This window comes from Halictus rubicundus, chromosome 17 (assembly GCF_050948215.1).
Source record: "Halictus rubicundus isolate RS-2024b chromosome 17, iyHalRubi1_principal, whole genome shotgun sequence".
Taxonomy (NCBI): Eukaryota; Metazoa; Arthropoda; class Insecta; order Hymenoptera; family Halictidae; genus Halictus; species Halictus rubicundus.
Genome location: NC_135165.1, coordinates 4537467 through 4557114, shown reverse-complemented (window position 1 = coordinate 4557114; position 19648 = coordinate 4537467). Strand labels below are relative to the sequence as shown.

The 19648-nt window shown below is 42.4% G+C and overlaps 2 protein-coding genes across 3 annotated transcripts in view; both read right to left on the bottom strand.

Moving 5' to 3' along the window:
• Rgk3 (Rad, Gem/Kir family member 3) overlaps positions 1–19648 on the bottom strand; it is a 189052-nt gene that overhangs the window by 151756 nt on the left and 17648 nt on the right. The window lies entirely within an intron of this gene.
• Positions 1–19648, bottom strand: part of LOC143362481 (uncharacterized) — a 36534-nt gene that overhangs the window by 12370 nt on the left and 4516 nt on the right. The window contains exon 1 of one of the 2 annotated variants that reach the window (XM_076802697.1): positions 15744–16494. The exons of the other annotated variant lie outside the window; for it this stretch is intronic. Coding sequence (XP_076658812.1) covers positions 15744–15798 — 55 coding nt within the window. The 5' untranslated portion in view covers positions 15799–16494. Of the gene's footprint in view, positions 1–15743; positions 16495–19648 lie in introns of those variants that run through there. 2 annotated transcript variants of the gene reach the window in all.

The following is a 19648-nucleotide window of genomic DNA, read 5'->3' as shown; positions in this document are numbered from 1 at the left end:
ATTTATTTTTCAATTATGTAGATCACACGTCCCTTCTCGGGTGAGAATGTTTAAGGTTCTGTGTTCTTATTGGTATAGCTAATTTTAGTTAATTGTCACTCAACGCGGTTGTCGTGCATTCTTTTTACACGAGTGGAAAAAGATATTAAGATGTGATTTCTCTATATATGTCGCCAAGGCCTGCATGATAAACGTCGCGGAGGTATCCCCACTACCGCGGGCTATACCCCGTGAGTAGCCAAGAAGCTCGAGAGGTTTCGAACGCCGAGGAGTGTAAACATAATATACGACGAGACCCGCGTTGGTGACATATATCGAGAATTGACTGTGTTCGTGGATGCTAAAGAAGACTACAAAATGGAGACGACAATCTTGTAAATACAGAACACAAACGGCCAAAAAATGGCACGCGTTGCTCGGTAGTCTGGTTACTTTGAGTTTATCTAGAGAAAGCCGAGTAATTGGTCTGATTCGAGGGATCTAGCTGGTGATATTTTCGGCTGATCGATGCTCGCGTCCGACGTCTGAGCTGGTTCGAAGGCGTGGACGCGTGAGGCATGGGATTAAAATGTCTGGCAGAGGTTAAGTAAAAGTTACGTCGTCGCGAGATTAACTCCTCGGTCCTTGACAATAATGTAAATCCTTCGCGATGGACGGCGCAGAGGCGCGCTCTCGCTGGATCCCCTTGAGAGAGCCGCGATATGTATGTAGAAATTGAAACACGATCGAGTCATGAGCACGTGGTATCGCGTGTGTAAACGTGACTGGTTCGGCGCGGCGCGGCGGCGTGTCCGTGGCAAACCGTTCGTGTGATGCCGTTCGTGCATATACCTGCATACATGCGCCCGGGATATATACCTGCGCGAATGCGTGCGTGCCTCGTTGCTGAGAGACGAGGCACGGTGGCTGTTCCCTGCGTTGCGTCGATCATTGAACCGACTTTACAACAATCGTATTGAATCAAAGTTGTCGGTGGTCAGGCACAAACTCGCTCGCGCTCCACCCACGAACCGTGACCGAGAGAGCCTTCGGATGCGTGGCCATTGTGCTTTTTACTCTCCCTCTCCCGCTCCCTCTCCCTTTCTCTCTCGCTCTCTCTCTCTCTCTCTCTCTCTCTCACTCCTCTGGCCGCTTGTCTTATCGCGAACGGCGCGCGGAAACGATCGAGAAACGATCAACCACTCGACAAACTAACCAACCAGCTCTTGCGACGATGCGTATCTCGGTAATGAATTAATGTAACCCGGCCGGGGCGAGGCTCGATCGGATTTTCGCGTGACAAGTCGATTTTATCGGGCAATATTGATCGATTCTGCCGCGGTCCTCGGAATCTACCAACTGGATTTACGGTGATTAGCTCTCCGCTCCGTCTGTCTGCTCGTTGCAATGGAAACATTAATCCGTGTATCCTAGCGATTAGAAATACTGGATAATCGGTAACATCGTTAATGTGTCATCTCATAGTGGCATTTAACGTAATGACGTACCAGCCGATGCGATAAACACACTTTCAATACTATTACTACCATTAAAACGGCGATTTTTAAAACGGGTTTGACCTTTAGAGGAACTTGAATTTTCTTTGCGAAAAATTTACATATACACGGGCTCGCGAAAGTATTCGAACGCCCTCTAAAACAGTATAACTTTTTTTAAATTGCATCAAACGACCTGACTTTTTTTTAGCAATTAGAAGAATTGGTTTTCCAATTAATGTGGGAAAAAGATTTTGAAGAAATTGCAATTGGTAAGAGTTACATGAGAAAATAAAAATGGTAGTTTTCACGACTTTTTCGTTCGAGCCTGTGATGAAAATTTAAAATATGCTTTACAATTTTACAATTTTTTAGCACGGTTCCTATCAAACGTTATTCGTTACTCGTTCATATTATGTATTCGATATTTCTTCATTCGCTACAATGTAGTCTTGTCGATTAACAACGCCGATCGCAACCAAGCTGCCGACCAAAGTCGTCAGGCGATTGTTTCTCGAGCGTATTCGGCTCGCCTCTGATCTCTAGCTGGCGATCGATTGTCGAGATTACTTTGTTATGACGAATAATTTTGAATACAGGTCTATTTATACTATCCGCGCAGGCACGGAACGATTCCGTTCCATACAATAATGCTTGAACAATATTCTTTTTGCTTGGTTACCGATACGTGCTGATAGGACAGTATGACCCTGCCCATTCGGCCTCCTAAATGTTAAAGCCGAACACAACTATTAACCCTTAGCACTCGAACGGTGACTCTGACGCACCACCAGAAATTGTTGTGGCATTATTTCAAAGAAATTACAAAAAATATTACAAAATATTTGTTACATTACAATATTTGTATTTAATAGATTACTAAACATTCAAATACTCTACATAGAAATCGGATCAGTTTCGTTTGAATAAATTGAAAATATTGTAAGACGGACGAAAAATTTAATTTTACATTGAAAATAGTGCCGAGTGCAAAGGGTTAATCGATACTGGATAAAACTCTATTTCAACGTAACTTCCATTATGTAAATAATTTTTACACTTTGATAGCTGAATCGAATCGGTTCGTTTCAGTTCCTCGTGTGAGTATTCCGTGTACAGACTCGGCTACAAGATTAATTAAACATTGGTAAAGCACAGTAAATCACGGGCATTAGTATACAAAGCGAGCGCGAGATATCTGGAAGCTGAAATTTGAATGTAGACCTCTGCAGCGCCTAAACGGGGAGCCAATGCATTCGAATAAATCTCGCGGCAAGGCGTTCTCGTATCGCTTGGATAATTAAAACGCAGGCGTTAGATATTCGCGACACTTTTCGCATAATACGTAATAAAGTACCGGCCGGCCGGCCGGCATGCATATATCACTGGAACCAGTAATGATTCAAAGGATATGCGCGATTCCTGCAAAAAAGAAATTGCTTTCCGCGTCGTTTCGTACTTAAAAAACGTTGGTTACGATTTCTACTGCACGGTTCATTAATTGCCCTAGTTGCCGAAGCGTGGACATTTTTCTCGGGCGGGAATGCCAAGCGTCGTAGATCTCGCGGATCGAGATCTACGGCGGAGTCGCGGAGAGTTCGCGATAATATACCTCGGTGTTGTTGTTCCTTCCTTCGATCGGGCATCGACGGATCGACGTGAATTATAATAAAGGCGGAGAACGCGCGGAGGAGAGAAAGCGCGGTCTCTCGCGCTTTGACATGAATGAACGCATCGCTCATTGCGTTCCCCGAAGGCGAGAGGCTAGCAATCACAGGCGGAGGGCGTCAGGTGGCGAGAGATCGTAGATGGTAGCTTATCTCTCGAACCGGGTCGTACGACCATTCCTTATTGCACGTTTCGTAATTGGCCCGAGTTCAGAATCAATATACCCCGGGCTATCGGTTCAGGATCGCCGTTGATGGTACCTTCAAACTCGACCAATTATCGGCCGACGCTAAAGGTCCTCAAACTGCTAGAACACGCTCAAAGGTTATGGCTGGACCGCCGGTATTTTACATAAGCGATAATACGCAACAGGCTCGCGATTTTCAACCGACGACGCACCCCCTCCGGCAATTATTAACCTCAAAAAATAATGGCCGCATTGTTTCACAGATAATTTTTAGCCTTGGACAAATTATTGTCGGCCCGGGCCACGAAGAAGCAGGAGACTGCGGATTTTTAGGCAAAATAGAAATTGTTTGCAGTATTGTTGCAGAACGAAAAGAAACAAGTTCGTAATAGTCGTGTGCCAGTATTGTCGCGCGATCGTTTTACGTTCGAGTTACTGTGAGAAAGATCAGGATATTATTTATGTGCAAGGATCTCCGACTGGAAAAAAAAATATTAAGAGGATCAAGTTTTACAAGCATCGCACTAGTTTACGGAAGTAAGGGCATTTCCACGCCATAGTGATTTGCTTGAGGCTCTGTTATTGCCATCGTAGGTGGCGGAACGGAAGAGTGTGCATCGAGGCCTCGTAAAACTCGATTTGCTGCGTAGCGTATAATTTAAACATTGACTTATTCTGCAATAAGGGTACCACCCGCACTCTCAACTTTTAAGCGTGTGCATATAGATCAAAAAATTCGACAAGCTAAATTGCGTGATATCGGGGCGGCCGAAGCAATTATAATGACTGCGAGAGAGAGAGAGAGAGAGAGAGAGAGAGAGAGAGAGAGAGAGAGAGAGAGATAAATGATTAAAGAACTCGGGTATCGAACGCGACTCGCGAAACCTGATTAGATAAACGTTGCGCCCGCGTGTATCGCTACTTTACCCATTTCTTATACAACTTTGTAATTGAAGGATTTGTTAACACATCTATAACGTATCTATCAATTACCGCTGTTTACATACGCGATTTATCTTAATCTGTTCGGGTGACGCATTCGCTAGGCGACTCGGGCAACCATTTGTTTCTTCCATCGAAGAACATTAATATTTCTAAATAGTGTGTGTTTTCGCGCGCCGTATTTTTGCCCATCGTTGCGAAAGTTTCGTGCAAAGAACTATTTGATCGTTTGGGTCCAAGGGAGACTATTAAATATTTACATAATAATTGTATAGGACTGTAATAATTATAGAGAATTAAATAGAACAATCTCTTGAGATGTTTCTCGATGCAAGAGACTTATTAATAGACCGCGGAACTTTATGCAAAAATAAAAATTGTCTACATTAATTGCAAGAAGCAGCAGCCATATAAAAGTCACTTTTTTCCTTTAACACTAGGTTTATGGAGCATTAAAAGTGAGTATTTTACATTACTTTATAAAAATAAGAAGAATGTGTCTATCCAAGTTTTCAGCCATTTTTTAAATAATATGTACCTAAGGAAATAAGTTTGTTGAGCAATTCCACGTAGATGGATCTTCGCAATCTCAATAATCGTAAATTGAAAATATTAGAACCCGTCATTTTGACGGGTCCCGTTAATGATCTTAATAAGTTGCAAATGATATATCGACACTCTAAATTCTTCCAATCTTCCCACTGTTTTTACACTAAACCTACCAGCGTTGGTACGAAATTTTCTATTTTACAAGTTTGCGAAATTATAAAGATTCTTTCAAGCACATTGTAGCAATAAAAATCGCACAAACGTTAGGTAAAGTAGATATATTTAGTGCTCGGTAGGTTCAGCGTTGAACTGCCCCAACTAATTTCTGTTATAAACGCATAAAATCCGCCGCTTATTAAATATAGAGGAAGATTCCCGCGATAAACGCTAATCTGCAGTTCAGTGAATCGTTGCGAATAAACTGGAAACGCGAAAGTTTCGTTTCTCCGACCACGAGAGAGAGAGAGTATCGGAGGGAAGTTGCGTAAGAATTTCACAGATCTCGAGCGGAAGTCTGATTAATCGTTACGAAACGGTTCCCATGAACTTGATGCGATAATTCTGACGAATAGGGTTAGAGATCGAGTATCCGTCGCTAAAAATCGCAATCTGTGTTACTTAAATAAACAGCATCGTAAGGTTTTCGTGTGCGGGTTATCGGAGAGTCGATTTTTTTCGACGTAACGACCGAATCGGAGAGGAAGCGCAGCGCGCAGCCGGTGTATCGCGTACAGTTTGAAACCATCAACAGTTTTATGTGGATAAGTATGAACGAACCGCGATACGGAATGATGCGCGGACGCGGCTCAGACCGCCCGACAAGAAACAACTTCTGGTGCCCCGACGCATTCGTAAATCCTTGCAATTAGTGGCTCGTTAACCGGATAACGAAACCGGCAGTTAATCCTAAATTGTAACAAGTGGAACATAACCTTCCCCATGCGGAGCGCGGCCATCGTTGAAAGGATACACTCGGCCGGAATCGAGGCAGATTCCTGGGAAACCGGCGGTGGACGCCGGTTCTTACTAATAGTTCTCTCTCGCATCCTCTCGCGAGCAGAGAGCCCGATGATTCTTAATATTTATTAAATCTTCTTTCGATTACGACAGCTCTGTTGTCTGTATTAACTTTTACGCTTTCAAGTAGAATATAACCGCGCACTTAAAGACCTCTTTACATTTCGTGCTGCCTTTTATACGCCTGATATAAATTATATCGTTGTCCGGGCCCCCGCTTATCTCTCTCGCCTGTTTCTCACGTGGACACAAACAACTGCATTTTACGATTCTGTTATTGCACCTACGGCTTCGCCGATACCAACCGAATTTGTCTCTCGCCACAAAGTGTATGCATTTCTTTCGCGACCTGCGCTTCTTCGTCCGCCATTAGCATCGATAGATCAACCGTTCTATCGCAACGCGTGCTCACCGAGATTTTTCCTTTAGAAAAATCCTCGGAATTTGTTCGACAATTGTCTTGAGCATTCTTTTCCAGTGCTTTTACGCAGTTGTTATTATAGAATGAATTTACGAGATACATTTGTCGGCTGCCGACGTTCAATGCACGGAAATGAATTTTACGATTCCTCCGACTGCTCGCGACAGCCACTGATCTGCACTTACTTTCATAGTTCTATAAAAATCTTCATAAATCTTGATCAAAATCTTGTAATAAATTCTTCTGTAATGGTCAAATGGTGATTTTATGAATCGCAATACGAACCGTTACGATCGAACAGATTAAACAATGAGAGCGAACCTTAAAATTGTGCGTAACAAGCGATACAGGCACTACGATTTATTAGAAGAACATAATAGCATGAGTACACTCAGAAATGAAATAGTGACCACCCGATCGGCTTCCGTACTTCATTTCATTCCGAATCAAAGTTCTGTTGGAGGATTCTTCGCCAACCATTTCCGAAATTTAACCACACACAATTACGACACAATAGCAGAGAAATAAAATATTTCGCAGTACCTATAAACTGCAGATTTCAGTTTAGAATAGACGCCGTTCGAAACAGTAGAGGAATTATTATTTTTAATAAAGCCATTAGAAGAAAGAAATTTCTGAGCGGTTTCTGCTGCTCGCAACCGACTCGGACGATTTCGATCTTGCATATAATCCGCATACACGTTGCATATAAATCTGCATACGCGATCTACGTACGGGGGATTAGCAGGCTTCCGGTGGCGATAGCATAAAATTTCCACGCGTGTCTCCGTAGGAGAAAAACCATTTTCAGGAGAGCAGCGTTCGCGATAATCCGTTTCTTTATCGTCGGAACGGTGTCGATAGGCGAAGCATAGCGTTTGCGCAAGGCGAAAGGGTGGCGGCAGGGCCGAATTCGCGTTATCAATTTGCTCGTAAATCGTGGAACAATGATCGGCGAGGCCGCCCTTGTTCGAAAGCGGCCGTATCTCGCGGCGGACAGAAGTCGATCGGGCCGATGGCCTGTAATCGGTAGTCAGACGGGTAAACCTGTCAGAAAACCAGACGAGAATGCATGAAACTGAATTTATCTCGGGCTCGGCTCGGAGCCGAGGACTGTTTTACCTCGTCCGAAGGCGAGTCTCTGTCCGAGAGCACGGAGAAACCGGCGACAGTAAGTGAGCACGATTAACAAATTGTCAGAAAAAGTAACCCCGCGGACTTCGCCGGCAAAATCGACGGCACCCGATGACGTACCGATGCGCGGCCGACATGTGTACGTTACGCCTGTGTACTGTGTACCTTGTCAACTGGATGCACATCGACTACCGCCTACCACGCTCGACCTGTCACGTCTTGAGTAATTTTATTCGAAACGACGAAAAAACTCGCCGAGGAGACAGAAGCAAGGCGAACACGACGCGCAGTGCTACAAAATCGCAAAAAAACCCGGACCAAATTCATAAATCTCTTAATTCCACATTTCCACGGCTCCTATTCATACTATTCATTCCGGGGGAGAGTGGGGGCGAATTTAACACCGAACCTACAAAGCTCTAAAAGAGAATTTTTCAACCCTATAATGTTAACAAGATTGAATTTATTCTGACTTTGTGCGGGATACATACTACAACATCGAGTAAAGAAATATCTTCAATGTTATCCACGACGACGCCTTTGTAATTTTAATAATTGTGAAATAAAAAATATGAGACGGTGCGGTGGTAGGTCCAGTGTTAAACAACTTCCGTTTATGCACCCACTACATGTACCTACTTGAAATAATTTAACGCTGTATATCAGTTGGGTTTGAGTAAACCCCTATCTGCAACTGGAAATATCTTGATTTTAGAAAAAATGTAATCATTCTACAGTGTTTTTTCCAACGTCAAATCTTTTTCAAGTTCAGAGTGACTTATAGCAAAGTGCACGCGCACTATAATGTATACACTTTAATAGACTGTGATTATAATATATTCCATCCATTGAGAGAATTTTTCAACCCTATAATATTAACAAGATTGAATTTATTCTGACTTTGTGCGGGATACATACTACACCTGTGAGAGTAAAGAAATATCTTCAATGTTATCCACGACGACGCCTTTGTAATTTTAATAATTGTGAAATAAAAAATATGAGACGGTGCGGTGGTAGGTCCAGTGTTAAACAACTTCCGTTTATGCAAGTTTATGCACCCACTACATGTACCCACTTGAAATAATTTAACGCTGTATATCAGTTGGGTTTGAGTAAACCCCTATCTGCAACGAGAAATATCTTGATTTTAGAAAAAATGTAATCATTCTACAGTGTTTTTTCCAACGTCAAATCTTTTTCAAGTTCAGAGTGACTTATAGCAAAGTGCACGTGCACTATAATGTGTACACTTTAATAGACTGTGATTATAATATATTCCATCCATTGAGAGAATTTTTCAACCCTATAATATTAACAAGATTGAATTTATTCTGACTTTGTGCGGGATACATACTACAACATCCGTGAGAGTAAAGAAATATCTTCAATGTTATCCACGACGACGCCTTTGTAATTTTAATAATGGTGAAATAAAAAATATGAGACGGTGCGGTGGTAGGTCCAGTGTTAAACAACTTCCGTTTATGCAAGTTTATGCACCCACTACATGTACCCACTTGAAATAATTTAACGCTGTATATCAGTTGGGTTTGAGTAAACCCCTATCTGCAACTGGAAATATCTTGATTTTAGAAAAAATGTAATCATTCTACAGTGTTTTTTCCGACGTCAAATCTTTTTCAAGTTCAGAGTGACTTATAGCAAAGTGCACGCGCACTATAATGTATACACTTTAATAGACTGTGATTATAATATATTCCATCCATTGAGAGAATTTTTCAACCCTATAATATTAACAAGATTGAATTTATTCTGACTTTGTGCGGGATACATACTACAGCATCCGTGAGAGTAAAGAAATATCTTCAATGTTATCCACGACGACGCCTTTGTAATTTTAATAATTGTGAAATAAAAAATATGAGACGGGGCGGTGGTAGGTCCAGTGTTAAACAACTTCCGTTTATGCAAGTTTATGCACCCACTACATGTACCCACTTGAAATAATTTAACGCTGTATATCAGTTGGGTTTGAGTAAACCCCTATCTGCAACTGGAAATATCTTGATTTTAGAAAAAATGTAATCATTCTACAGTGTTTTTTCCAACGTCAAATCTTTTTCAAGTTCAGAGTGACTTATAGCAAAGTGCACGCGCACTATAATGTATACACTCTAATAGACTGTGATTATAATATATTCCATCCATTGAGAGAGAAATTGAAAACAGTTTGACTTGGGTTTTCACGATTTTTTACCACTTGTAGAAGAGAACGGACCTTCGGTTACAAAAGGAACTTTGTGTTTGGTAAACACGACCTCGTGGTTTCGGTGATCCCAGCCGATTTGATTACCTTTCGCTTATCGGCCCGTGTCAAACAGATTATCCTAACCGATCTTTTTTATCTCGCGCATACAAAGTGTCCCATATTCAACAGATAATGTCCGACGCGACGATAAATGGGCCACGATTTTGCGGTGAACGCCCTTGAGCGCCGAGTGTTTCCTGCATTTATGTTTGTTAATCCTTTACGAACAATGTTTATGCATTGGACTGATGGTCTGCCGAACGTTTAAACACTAGAATTACGGGAAGTAATATACCAGAACTTGAATTTATTTCTGAAGCTAGGAAAATATCGAATCATCAATGGATTATGGTAACATCTGTAATATTGAACAACGTGATACAGTAAGAGTCTATAATGTAGACTCCATCATCTGTACAAGGTTTTACAAGACTCCACAATCCTGAACGAAATGTAAAAGGGATTCGGAAGATATTAGGTCGTTCAGGATGTTTTAAGGATTGCTCATAAACGGCTCTGGCCTGCGTTGCACTTTATATCCTGCGGCTGCTATCTTTTGTTTTTCACAAATTAGATACTCTGGAATAAACGAACAGTGTACAGTTCTCAGTAAAAAGGTACATGCATATCCGGTATTGCATTCTGCTGGCCTTCAATTCGAAAGAAACCGCGGCAGAAGCAAAGCGATTCATCGTGGAAACTTATGGTGATTATTAAACTGCGGATCTTCTACATGCAAGCTAAAAATTGTCTGCAGCAATTGCAAGAATTTGAAGCCAGAGTTCTTTCTTTCTTCGATAATTTTAACAGGTCGAAAATAATATGTTGACATTTTTCTATTCTTTTAACTTTCCTAATGTGTTAAATTCGTTCTATCTATTTTTTCCTTGATGCAATTTGTTGAAATGCGGTGTGTTGAATTGTACGTATTATTCTCTTGTAAGGAGACTCTGCTTAATCAACAAATGAGCTTGCAAAAAATTGAGAATACGTAAAGTTACCTACAATATTCATTTGATCAAAATGTAAGCCAAATATTACAATAAAAATTTGTTAAACGTAAAACCTTCTCAAGAGAAAAAGTGAGACTTCAATGAAATCGCAATTATATTGCAAAATGCAGTGATTTCGTTGCAATTTCGTTCAGCCGCTCATCGGATCGGCCAGTTTAGCAACAAAGGGCCGCACGTAATGGCGATCAGAGTGTTCCGTCGTAAGCAGTCTGGGTAGTGGCATAATATTTTCATTTCACGGTGGAATGGCCGTCTGTCCGACATAGTATGTATGTCCAGTGAACCCTGATGAACCCGAAACCACAATGGAGTGCGTGTCATCCTTAAATCTGTTTTTTATTGCTGGCTTGCGACCCATAAAGGGACTCGAATTTAGCTTCGGTAATAACTCGAACCGTTCGAATTCATCGTTTAGGCGACGACACGTTAGGCTGCGTCGTTCGTTTGTTCGTTCGTTCGTCCGTCCTGTCCCATCGACAGCTATCGAATAAACTATACGAAATAGTTTTTACTTATGCTATTTTCTATAGAAGTGAAGGGGTCGCTGCAAGGACGCGCGATTGGTGCAATTTCGAATGGTTTTCTCGCGACCCTACCTTCCACGATCGGAATGCTGCGTGCAGTTTCTGCCCGCGAAACTTCATCTTCGACATAATTAATCCCAATTAATTAAGAAATATCAATTTATCTCCCAAAACTTCGAGCCCCAATTCTCAAGGATAGAGGGCACAGTCGATTCTGATGCAATCTCAAGTAGACACCTATCCATTGACTGTGATTTCTAAATCGAAAACTCAAAAAATTGTCGATTTTTAAACTCCTGTAACTTTGTGTAAAAAAATCATAGAACATTCTCCCTGTGTTCATTTTAAAGGGTGGAGTCTCAGCTTTCAAATCCTCCAACTTAGATATTTGTTTCCAAAGACGCTAATTTATTGTGGAACAATATAACGCACGAGGTCTTGTAACTTTCTCACCCCAGCTGTTGTTTTTTCCCGTATCTATAGCAAAACGACGTGTTAATGATCGTACGGTCATTTGTAGACAGAAGCGAGTGCCATCTGTTCTCGCGACTGTCTGTTCAACGTGTCGCAGAAGTACGGAAGCACGATAAAATCGCATTGCCCGTAGGCCGAGTACGTCGAACGATCGATTTCGAGAGGATCAGTGAACTTTTCCCGCGGTCGTCCGGTCGCGAATCAGCGAAACCGTGTGGTACGCGTGCGGCCAGGAAGACGACAAACCTCCGTCGACATCTACATCGTCGTCATCTCTCGAGATCTCTCGTCTTCGTCACTTCCAATAACGTACGAGACCACCTCCTGGACGCACGAGTGTTTGATAAACCGGTTAAGGCCCATCCCCGGATCTGTTTGCCTTTGGCTTTTGTAACTTTACTAGTGTTGTGACTCGGGCTCGGAGCTAACACGAAAAAAGGGTCTGCGATGGTATCCCGAGAGCAAACAGTCGATGTGTGTCCCGGATCAACACGGCGCACGCCTCTCTATCGGCGAACGGAGCCTGCGAGAGCCGAGGAGAACACGCGGACATTATATGTGGAGGGCGACGCACACGACCGCGCGGCCTTTTTTTCACGCAATACATATTAGATCGTGATCAGGGAAACCATAAGCTTCCCTCTTCTTCAAGGGTAGAATCGTTACATTGCACTGCCCTGTCGCTCTTCATCGACAATTATATCGTTAGGTGCACGACAGAAAAATCGTGAGCTCTTCGATAAGTTCGAACACGGACTTCGTACATGGCCTCGTCTGACGAAAAAATTTTACAACAAACTAACCTTCTCAAACATTGAACTCACTTCGGAGAGTAAAAAAAAGAAAAGACTACTAACCGACGAAGTTCTTTATGCAAATGAAGAGTCTGTTGCGCCGCATAACAAAATGAAAAATGACCGAGGAAAATTAGAAGCGAATTAAGAATCTCATTAAGCCACTACTGTTACAGTGTGCATGCTCGCGATCGCCATAAACGCGTAAAATGCAGGAGAACTCTGGCCCTAGTAACGAGCCCGATCATGTTCAACGAGAAACTCGATCTTTGTGTAACGGTTGAGGCAATCAGCGTCGAATTATGAGATCAACATCTCGGTGAAATTTTTACAGCGAAAGAGACAATTGCGCGTAATCATAGCGTTACAATTATTTTCTAATTAAGAACAGGGATCGCCCTCCCGTGTGTCCCGGGCGACGCGCCGCGCCGGTTTCCGTTCCGCGGCGAAAGAATAATAATTCTGAAACACAAGACCACGGCGGCGGCGGCGGCGGGTATCGCTTTACGAAAATTTCGATTTGGTCTCGTTTGAAATGCTCGGAGCAGTTTCTCCGAGGCTCGTTTCTCCCGGTAGTTAATTTATTTTCCGAGGCGATTTGTATCTCGGATTGAATTCCTACCCCGTGATAATTATACGATTGGTTCTATCCAGGCACGATGGTAATTTACGGTCGCGCAACTATAAAATTCATTTCGAATCGGTGGCGAGATAGTTCGCCGTGCGCTCTCGACGATACCAACACGATTTGGTCCGTAAGAGAACCGCGTGTAAAATAAACACCGGGCCGTCGATATTCGGTCGACGGGAAAAAGAGAGCCCGCGATAACTTTCCTCTCCCGGCATCGCCTTCAGAAGCCAAATAAACACGCGGGGAGGAGCATAAGCTCTCATTCATTCGGGCGACGCTTAGTCACTCTCTCTCTCTCTCTGCTATACTAATTTTCTCTATAAAGGTCTCCCAATGATTGATGAGGCATTAGAGATATACGCCTCGGCACGACGAAAGCGTTGTCACGCGAGAACCACAACAAAGCGACACATCTCGCCGCTATCTGACGTGGAAACGTTATGCACGAACGCCAGACGCGTCGTTATCATCGTCAGGGAACGACGCGCAGTGTTCCATAAAATAGGTGGAATTAATCCGAAAATTTTCGTCTCGTGAAATAGAAACAAACAATGTATACACTCTCGTGCTCTCGGAGCGTTATTTTGTAATACTTCGAATTTTTTTCTACAGAAATCGGACTACTATTTTGTATTTTGTATCGAGGCTTTGCACGCATATTCTCTATTATTTGGACTATACAATAGGAAATTTCCAAGCCGAAATACTTAAAATTGTAGGAGTTTTTTTAACAAAGTGCCTCTTATCGGCTGACACGATTCCAGTCGATATATTGGTAGCATATCAATTACTATTACTATAAATCAAATATCTTATTATTTAACAAATCGACGGCATTTTAAATTCCGAATTTTAATTTTGTCAGACCTTTTCGATATTTCAAAAAATAGAGACATATTTGTTTTAGTTTTTGGATCGCACTTTGGTTTTATTCTAGAATAAAATTAATTTTTTCCTTGAGCACTTACACGGCGAGCTCTTCAGTGCATTATCTTGTTTTATAGATAAAATGGGTTTATCGGGCCTCTCTAGAAATGGACAAGTTCTCGTGCGCAAAGTGTTAATAATACAATTAATAGAGACACGAATTTCGACCAGCTTTCTGCTATGCGATGTTGAAATCAACTTATATCCCTGAATCCGAGCTGTTGACCAGGCCCGATCGCTATTAATCGATAGTTTCGGCGCACACACCGGGTGCGCTTTCTTCGATCGAATATCGCGTTAGCGAAAACGAAACGCGTTCCGATACCATGAGCAAGATTAAATATCTGGCTCAGACCGAGTATAGACCACTGATAAATGGCGTTTAAGCTTTCGCGTATGTCGAAACAATGACGCAAACAAAAACGCGGGTACAATCCAGGGAAAAATTTTTATCGAAATTTCGTCGGCAAACACGATGAGAGCCTCTCCCTCGACGAGTGTTTGCCATGGCATTCCCGAATGTTGCTCGAACGAACGGGTTCCTGCTCGTTGCATGCGCCGCTGATAATGAACCGCGATGGAATAATTAGTTTAACGATCCCCGATGACGTTTCTCCACGACGAGGATGAAATTAAAAACGTTTGAATCGATAGAACGAAAAGCGGGAAGGTTTATTATGGCAATCACTCATGAGAGTAATTAATTACTGGTCGTTATCAATTTTATACTAATCTGTATCAGTTTATCAAAATTGTCTTTCACAGAAGTGTCTAATAATAATAAACTAATAATAATCGACGTTGTACGCATTTTCCTAATTAGGAGATTGCATCATCTAGAAGGAAACAATATCGATTACAATGAGAAATGCGTTATAATAGACTGCGGACCTTTATGGAAAGTGTAAATATTGTGGATCTTGCGAATTTTAGTAAGCTGCAAATAATATGTTCGAGTTCCCAATTTCCGTTCTCTGTTGCCTGCGAATTTTTGTGACAAATGCGTAAGATCTAGTAATTAGCGATTGATGAAGGAACGGTTCTCGGACGTGAAACGCTTCGGACAATTTATAGTTGAATACCGGGACGAACAATGGTTCCCGAGCGAAAGAAAGCACCGATCCGAGGGGGGGATCCTCGCGTCCGGCTAACAAAATGAGACGGTTCGCAATCAGTCCGTCAGACACGTTCAGAAAACTGCAAACAAACGTCGCGGCGGCGGCGGCGGCGGCTACGGCGGCGGCGGAGCGGCGGGAGAAAATAGTATAATTGTCGCGCGGGCAAAGCGAGCGAAAAGAGGCGTCTGAAACAGCGAAAGGAATCCTCACGTGTCACTGCATCATTATGTACATTACGGCAAAACTTGGCTTCGCCTTGCCGTTAGTTCTTTCCTGCAATTGATTCCACGAAATCCTCGCGATGGGAATAAATGGCAATTACGTTGGCGCGGTGGAACAAACACGAACGCGACTGCAACGGACAGAAAAAAGAAACCAAAACAAAAACAAAACGCGAAAATCGTTTCTAATACCGTTCGAGAGACGAGCATGTGAAATCGTATGAAGGCTTGTCGATCGTCGAAAAAACGTCCGAGGAGTCGACAGAAAAGAAACAATATTAGCTTAAACATATATGTATATAAAAATATATATATATATATACGGAAAGAGGTAAAAACTATAGAGAAAGTGGGTAGGATTTAGCAATGTACACACACCGCCTTAGTGTGGCGAGGGCGAAAGCTCCGGCCACCAGCAGCTCGAAGATCATCTCTTCCTCGTACTCCTGCAGGAGAGTCCTCGGCGTCTGCCGTCGATTCTTCTCGCTCTCGCATCCACTCGCGCACTATCAGTTCCGAAACGATTTGAGAGATTCCCGGGATCGGTGTTGTGTTGATCGGTCTCGATGAAATTGTTCTCGCCGATCGGTTCTCGATCGAGTGAAGACCACGCGACGACGACGACGACGACGACGACGATGGTACGGTGGCCAACAACAAATTGATTTCAGATCGATGTCAGCGTGACGTAACAGCGCACCAGGAATCTCCACATCGTGCGAGAGGAGTCAGCGAGTCCCGTGGCCGGTCCCGGTAACGATTCTCAGCCCTTCGTGCTCTCCACTGGTAATGAAAGACAGACGACGACGACGACGACGACACCACTGTTCGACGTTCGAATGACGCGCGTCCGCGAATTAGCCGAGGAGCGGCTTCGCCCCGTTGACATTCGAAACGGCAACGTGTTCCTGTTATGTTAGGGTCCCTTCGGGGCCTGTGCTGCGACTTCCGAGCGGGAGAACCGATGCGGTTGACCATTCGGCTTGCCGATCTCGTGGTGACTGAGTGGGTCCTCGGTCGCGGCTCCCAGTTACTCACTCGGGCTCACGGACTTACTACTCACCTCGTCCTCTCGCTGTTGCATGCTCTCGCTCACCGGCACTCTCGGTCCCACCTCCTTCCCTCCTGCCTGCACCTCCTACGACACCACACCTCCTCCTTCCTTCCCGGCGAGCCAAGACTCGATTCTACTCCTCCGGCTACCTCTCGGTCTTCCCCGCCCTCCCACCGGAGAGCGCACACACCACCCTCGCCGAACCTTCTTGCCACTCTGTGCGCTCTACGATCAGCTCTGCGTGGGAGATAGATACGCGTCCTGGCCCCCTCCCCCTGTGCCCACGATTATTTCGTTACCCGGCCAAGCTGCCCTCCCACCTTCCACGAATTACCCCCACCTTCTCGCAATTTTCTATTTTATCGATATCGTTTCAGAACACAGCAGATCCGCTTGTCACTTTCACGGGATCGAGGGTTTCGGAAGTGCAACAGCTCTTTCACAGCTTTCTTTTTAGCTAACCCCTTACTGACCCCCACTTTCTGTAAATTTCACAATTTTTTTTTTTTTTTTCGTCGCTCAATCTTGTATTTAGAAGACAGTAGATCCATATGTCACTGTTCACAAATTGGAACTAAAATATTACGAAAAGGTGGTAACGCAGTAGATGCAGCTATAGCAGCAACCATTTGTACGACAGTTGTTGCTTCGCATAAGACTGGTCTTGGTGGGGGTGGCTGTGTTATGATATGTAATCATAAAGAGCGAACAAAACCGTTTATGCAAACTGTTCACAAATTGGAAGATCCGTATGTTAATTTCCAGGTTTGAGGATTTTACAGTGCAGTGAAATTCTTTAAATTTTCCCCACCTTTCTGCAATCTCTTGTTGTGGAAATGTTGCTTCCAAAACGCACTTCTCATTGAGCAGGTTTGAGGGTTTTAAAGTGCAGTGGCTCTTTGATAGCTTGTTTTAGCTAACTCCAGTTTTATAACTGTCTAACACTAGATTCACGGGACCCGTCAAAATGACGGATTCTAATATTTTTAATTCACGAATATTGAGATTGCAAACGTGGATCCATGAGGAATTATTTAACAAATTGATTTCTCTAGGTATATATTATTTAAGGAATGGCTACAGATTTTGATAGATATATTAATGTTCTTTTTATAAGGAAACGTAAAATAGTCATTTTTAGTGCTCCGTAAACCTAGTGTTAAAATTCACCCAACTGCAATTTTGTATTTTGTTAATACAGTGCCACAAAATAGTAGACGCACTCATCAATTAACAAAGTTGCAGGCTTCACAGTGCAGCACACTAGCCTTCCAGTTTCTTAACTTTTTCTAAATTCACTGCAAATCTTCTGCAATTTTCATACTGTGTCAACATTGTTCCAGAAAACAGTAGACACACTCGTTAGCAGATATAGTTTACTTCTATACTATACATATACGTATGGTTACTATGCAGGGTTACAACCTCTCCCACTGTGCCACATTTCTCTACAGATTTGCGTTTTAAAAATGTAATTCCAGAATGTAGCACATAAACTCGTTAAATTAAAAACTCTCCGATGGATTTTTGTAAATTCCGTCCACTCTTGCACTTTGTTGCAGTTTTCCATTTCATAAACATAATTTCAAAGCAGAGTAGATGAACCCGCGAAATTAGCATTCGAACGAAACAGCTCTCGAGCCTGAAACTTTGAACACGTTTTCAAAACTGTATCCCAGTTAATTTGCAAGCAAATTACTCTCAGTTCTACGCTGCTGATTAAATCAACATCAATAAAAAAAAAAAAAATGTATATTCCTGCTAACGTTTGCATTTTCTTTTGAGAAGAGCATGTTCCCATCATTTTATAAACATTGTCTCTAATACCCGTTTTTTCTGTAATAAAACCGCTCTTTGTTTCGAAGTTCGTTCTTCCGAAGGTCTTTTGCCCGCCAGGAACAATTGAACGCTCGGATGATGCAAAAAATTCGAGGTAAACAGGCATTGATAAAATGAAAACGCAAATGCGCAACTTTCCATCCACCTGCCATTTCATCGATGAGTAAGTAGAGTTAGAATATCAGATTAAACGGGGCGATAATGTCGAGAGAATCCGTTGACGACGACAGAAAGTCGGGGAATCGGTTTATGGCACGATTTTAATCTTCAAACAAGTTTGACTCATCAACCAATTTACTGCCGAATGTTACTCAATGTTCTTTTCGAAATGAGCATCATTGTGCGCGAACCAGATATCTCGGACAAGAGGGCACGAGATCGTTACGATTAATTTAATTAACTAACCAAACAATGCGCGCATTTATGTTCCAGATTGTTGGAACAGCGGCTTAAATCGAGAACACACTTGACGATTTATCGAGCTATCGAAGAGGGACAGGTTTAAAAAGAACGATGACATCTCTCTCGAGGTGGGACGATACGGTTTCGCATACGTCACTGATAAGACGTTACGTCGACGATTAGGTGCGTCGCGCGACGCATTTAACCGGATGCGGGGAACTCCATACCTATACGTCTACGTTGTTACAAGCTTGACAGCTGGCGATATCATACAGCACTGCACGAAAGTCTAAATGTGTTTTATCCTTCAATGTTCCACTGTTTTAAAATGTATCTATTCATTTCAGTTACGGATACGCTGCGGATTCTATGCATTTAGGGCTGCAATGGACGGGTCTAATTTCGAACAGTAGAAAGATTAAAAGAATCTGAGAATACAAATGTTTACAATTTTTTAAAAATTACAAAAAACAGAAATAAATTCCTATTCGGTTCGTACTTCCTGCAAAAATTTTTATTTTGCATGAAGATCCGCAGTCTAGTTACGAATGCATTACCACACATAGTCTATTAATCACCACAATGGAAAGAAAAATTATGAAACTTTGTAACTAACGTTATGATAATTTACTATGTACATAATAAGTACTACGAAGAAATGTCTAATATAAATACTGGTTCTCTGATGCTTATTAGAAAATGAGGAAAGATTTGCACACCTTTTTACGTGGAAATGAGACGTGAATAGAAAATGCAAACAATTAAAAACCTAAGTTTGTAGGAAACGATCGAGTACTTCTGTGAAGCAGTTGAAACTTTTATTTTAATTTTATCGTGTAAATGGGACGCGAATAAAAACCGCAAACAATTAAAAGCCTAAAGTTGTAACAAATGATCCAGTAATTCTATAAAAGAGTTGCAACATGTGGGTTTACGTGATCGAACAAATTTTTAAAACTGCACTGAGCAGTAATTCAGGCGAGAAA